The following is a 3,757-nucleotide window of genomic DNA, read 5'->3' as shown; positions in this document are numbered from 1 at the left end:
CATGGTCAGTATCATGTCAGTATCATGGTCAGTATCATGGTCAGTATCGTGTCAGTATCATGTCAGTATCGTGGTCAGTATCATGGTCAGTATTATGTCAGTATCGTGTCAGTATCATGTCAGTATTGAGGTCAGTATCATGGTCAGTATCATGGTCAGTATCATGGTCAGTATTATGTCAGTAACGTGTCAGTATCATGTCAGTATTGAGGTCAGTATCGTGTCACAAGGCTGTGACAGGGCCTGCTATGATGCATGATAGTCGTGTAAACATAAGACTCTTTAAATGCATAGTAAATCAATATGGTTTGAGTTTATTTTACCAATATACCACCCAAAACCCCAATAAAAATCACCCGAAACCGCAATAAAAAGCACCCAAAACCGGATAAAAAACGCAAAACTTCGAAGGCGCGCGCGCGTCTCCCAAGCTCAGCCCTTGCGCCTTTTGGGATTTAATACTTCCCGCCCGTCTGTCTCTCTCTCTCTCTCTCTCTCTCTCTCTCTCTCTCTCTCTCTCTCTCCCTCTCCCCCCCCCCCCCCTCTCTCTCTCTCTCTCTCTCTCTCTCTGCTCCCTGTAGAGCTGGTCCTTGGCAGAGAGATTCCTCCTGTCATAGTATCTCTCCATGGGCCTTGGCACTCATGTTAACCGATACAGTCAAGGTGTACAACACTGTGCGTGTGTGTGTGTGCCATGTATTGTATTGTATGTCCCATTCCTTGTTGGTGTCTGTGTGCATGTGTTTGTGAAATTTTTCACACAGCTCACTGTGAATACTGAGTGCATGTGCATGTGCATGTGCATGTGCATGTGCATGTGCATGTGCATGTACTGCCGGATCCTGTCCACTGGCGGGCGGCGGACTGGGCCTGAAACTGTCTCAGGTACATGCATGTGATCCCTAGTTAGTTTTTTCTCAATGAATGCTCTCCTCTTCTTTTCGAATGCCTTATGCTGCTCAGTGACCAGGATGTGACCTCAAAGTATAGCGACACCATTGATCCAATCGGATACTTTGACTTACAGTATAATTGCTGGGATTGAGTACCCACTTTTCCCACCATCTAATACGTTGATATACTTAACTGTATGTTATTGTATTAATGCATTCATAATGTATTGCTTGATTGATTGATTGATTGAAGACTTTATTAGAAGTTTGCATAGGAAAAGGTACAGTTTCATGACGGTACAGTTCACTGGTACAAGGTCTACTAAAAGGAGATCCATGAAAAGACTAAGCTTATTTCCACTGGAAACCATTTAAGTATCTCATATAACATTGAATGACAGACAAATAGAACACAGTACTATGCAGTAGATATGTAAAGAAAAACAAAAAAGAAGACAGTAAGTCTAAAACAAACAGTATATACAAAGAAGGGGCAGGGGAGGGTAGGGTTGGGCTAGGTTCATTTTTTACCAGTTGCGAACGGCTGCTGCCTATAAGTGGTTTTTCAGGGCAATTTTAAAAGATGCTAGTGATCCACACTCCTTTATGGCCTTCGGTAAGGCTTTCCACATTTTGGTGGTATAGCAGAAAAAAAGAGTTTGACCCTTTGTTGGTTTTGACTCTGGGTTGAAAGTGATCTGTGGCGCTGCCTCTGGTGTTGTAATTATGGACATCCTTAATGTTTATAAAGTATTTTGATAGGTACTTGGGTATCATAGTGGTGTAGTGTATCTTGTACACCAGGCCCATTGCAAGTTGCTGTACTCTGTCATCTACTCTGAGCCACCCCACTCTTAACTGGTGAGTAGCGGTGAGGTGAGTCTGATAGGGAAGGTTAAGCAGGACCCTAATTAGTTTATTTTGGGCTGTTTGGAGTTTAGTTTTCAGGGCTTGTGGTGCGTCACGATACCATACGTGGACTCCGTAGTCAAAGAGGGGCTGGATTATTGCACCACCACCATTATTGCTCACCCTGCTTAAACCCTAAACCTAAACCTAACCCTAAACCCTAAACCCTAAACCTAAACCTAACCCTAACCCTAATCCTAACCCTAAACAGACTATTGGGACCTCGGAATATCAAGATTTTGCCAATTGATTGACTGATCATGAGAAAGCACATTCTTGTTAGAGTGGTTGCTGTATAGGCAACACATTATAGTTCTAGCCCAGCTTGCTTCTTTTCCCGGATACACAATCCAGACTATAAAAAGTAAGTCCATGGAGTTCAATGGGGGGAGTGGTGCTAGCTCGAGGATTGGTCGAGCTTCACATGACAATTTGGCTATCCAGACAATATAAGAAGCAACCACACTCGCAATTTCCCAGAATTGCATTCTTTCTACTTCAAGTTGTACTTTATGATGAATTTGAACTTTGGTTAAGGCACTGATCACAATGCCACAGGCTGAACTGGCGGAGGCCAACAACACGTTCTCCCTGTCATTGTTTAGACGGCTGTCAGAGAACAACTATAGTGACAACGTGTTCTACTCCCCTCTCAGCATCTCCTCTGCTCTGGCCATGGTGCTGCTGGGCGCCCGTGGCAACACCGCCACACAGATATCACAGGTCCTGCACTTTAAGGGCGACGTCCACATGGACTTCTCCGAGCTCATGAATCACCTGAACAAGTCAACGAAGTCCTACACCCTTAGCCTGGCCAACCGCCTGTACGTAGAGCAATCCTTCCAGTTTGAGGAGGAGCTCTTAAGCGCCACCAGAGAACAGTACGACGCAGAGCCAGAGCCCGTGGACTTCCTTGGCAACGCGGAAGGAGCCAGGCTGAACGTGAACGGCTGGGTGGAGAAACAGACACGAGGCAAGATCAGGGGCTTGCTCTCCCCGGGCACGGTGAACGGACACACCAGACTGCTGCTGGTCAACGCCATCTACTTCAAAGCCAAGTGGAAGGAGCCGTTCGATAAGGACGGCACCAGGGATCGACCGTTCAGACTCAGCAAGACGGAGAGCAAGCCGGTGAAGATGATGTACCAGACCACCAGGGTCCCTCTGGCCTACATCCCCGAGGTCAACTGCATGGTCCTGGAGCAGCCCTACATGGGGAAACGCCTCAGCATGCTCATCCTTCTGCCCTACGCCATGGAGGACAACACCACTGGCCTGGAGAAGATCGAGAGGGAGCTGACCTACGAGAGGTTCACGGACTGGACCGACCCGGACAAGATGAAGTTCCTCAGGGTTCGCCTGGGCCTGCCTCGTTTCAAGATGGAGGAGACGTACGACATGAGAGACGTCCTAATCGGGATGGGCATGGAGGACGCCTTTAACGTGGCGCGGAGCGACTTCTCCGGCATGTCTCCTCTGGCCGACGGCCTGGCGCTCTCCCAGGTGGTGCACAGGGCCTTGGTGGAAGTGAACGAGGAGGGCACCGAGGCGGCTGCCGCCACCGCTTATGGCTTTCAAGTTATTTCAGGTTCAAAACCTCCCTCTCCCCCTCCCCTCTTTGTCGTCGACCACCCCTTCCTCTTCTTCATCCGACACAACCCCACCATGAGCATCCTCTTTGCAGGCCGATACTGCTCTCCTCCGTGAGTTGGACCTCAGCTCAACTCCGGCCACAGATAGTTTTGCCATGCTCACATTACAGTCAGAGGTGTGATGTGGATTTTTTTATTTTTAAACTAGCGGAACTCTATTGTCACCAGTAAGACTCCCTAATCGGGAGATAAGGGACCGTCAGGTCGCATACACAAACTTTAGAAGGCAATGGTAGCCAATCAGGAGGGAATATGGGAAATGGGACAGATCCATGTTGATGACATGACTTAGATGCCGTGTAC

At 47.9% G+C, this 3,757-nt stretch overlaps 1 protein-coding gene across 1 annotated transcript; it reads left to right on the top strand.

The window, feature by feature from the left end:
- Window positions 1–2,351: 2,351 nt before the first annotated feature.
- On the top strand, window positions 2,352–3,509 carry LOC308300899 (leukocyte elastase inhibitor-like; the record flags this gene model as incomplete). The annotated part of the gene is made up of 1 exon (XM_080744795.1): window positions 2,352–3,509. The coding sequence occupies one exon, from the start codon at window positions 2,352–2,354 to the stop codon at window positions 3,507–3,509; it is 1,158 nt and encodes a 385-aa protein (XP_080600921.1).
- Between the last annotated feature and the right edge of the window lie 248 nt (window positions 3,510–3,757).

Source organism: Nannobrachium achirus, assembly GCF_963921795.1.
Source record: "Nannobrachium achirus genome assembly, chromosome: 16".
NCBI classification, from domain to species: Eukaryota; Metazoa; Chordata; class Actinopteri; order Myctophiformes; family Myctophidae; genus Nannobrachium; species Nannobrachium achirus.
This window is presented reverse-complemented; position numbering and strand designations above follow the sequence as displayed.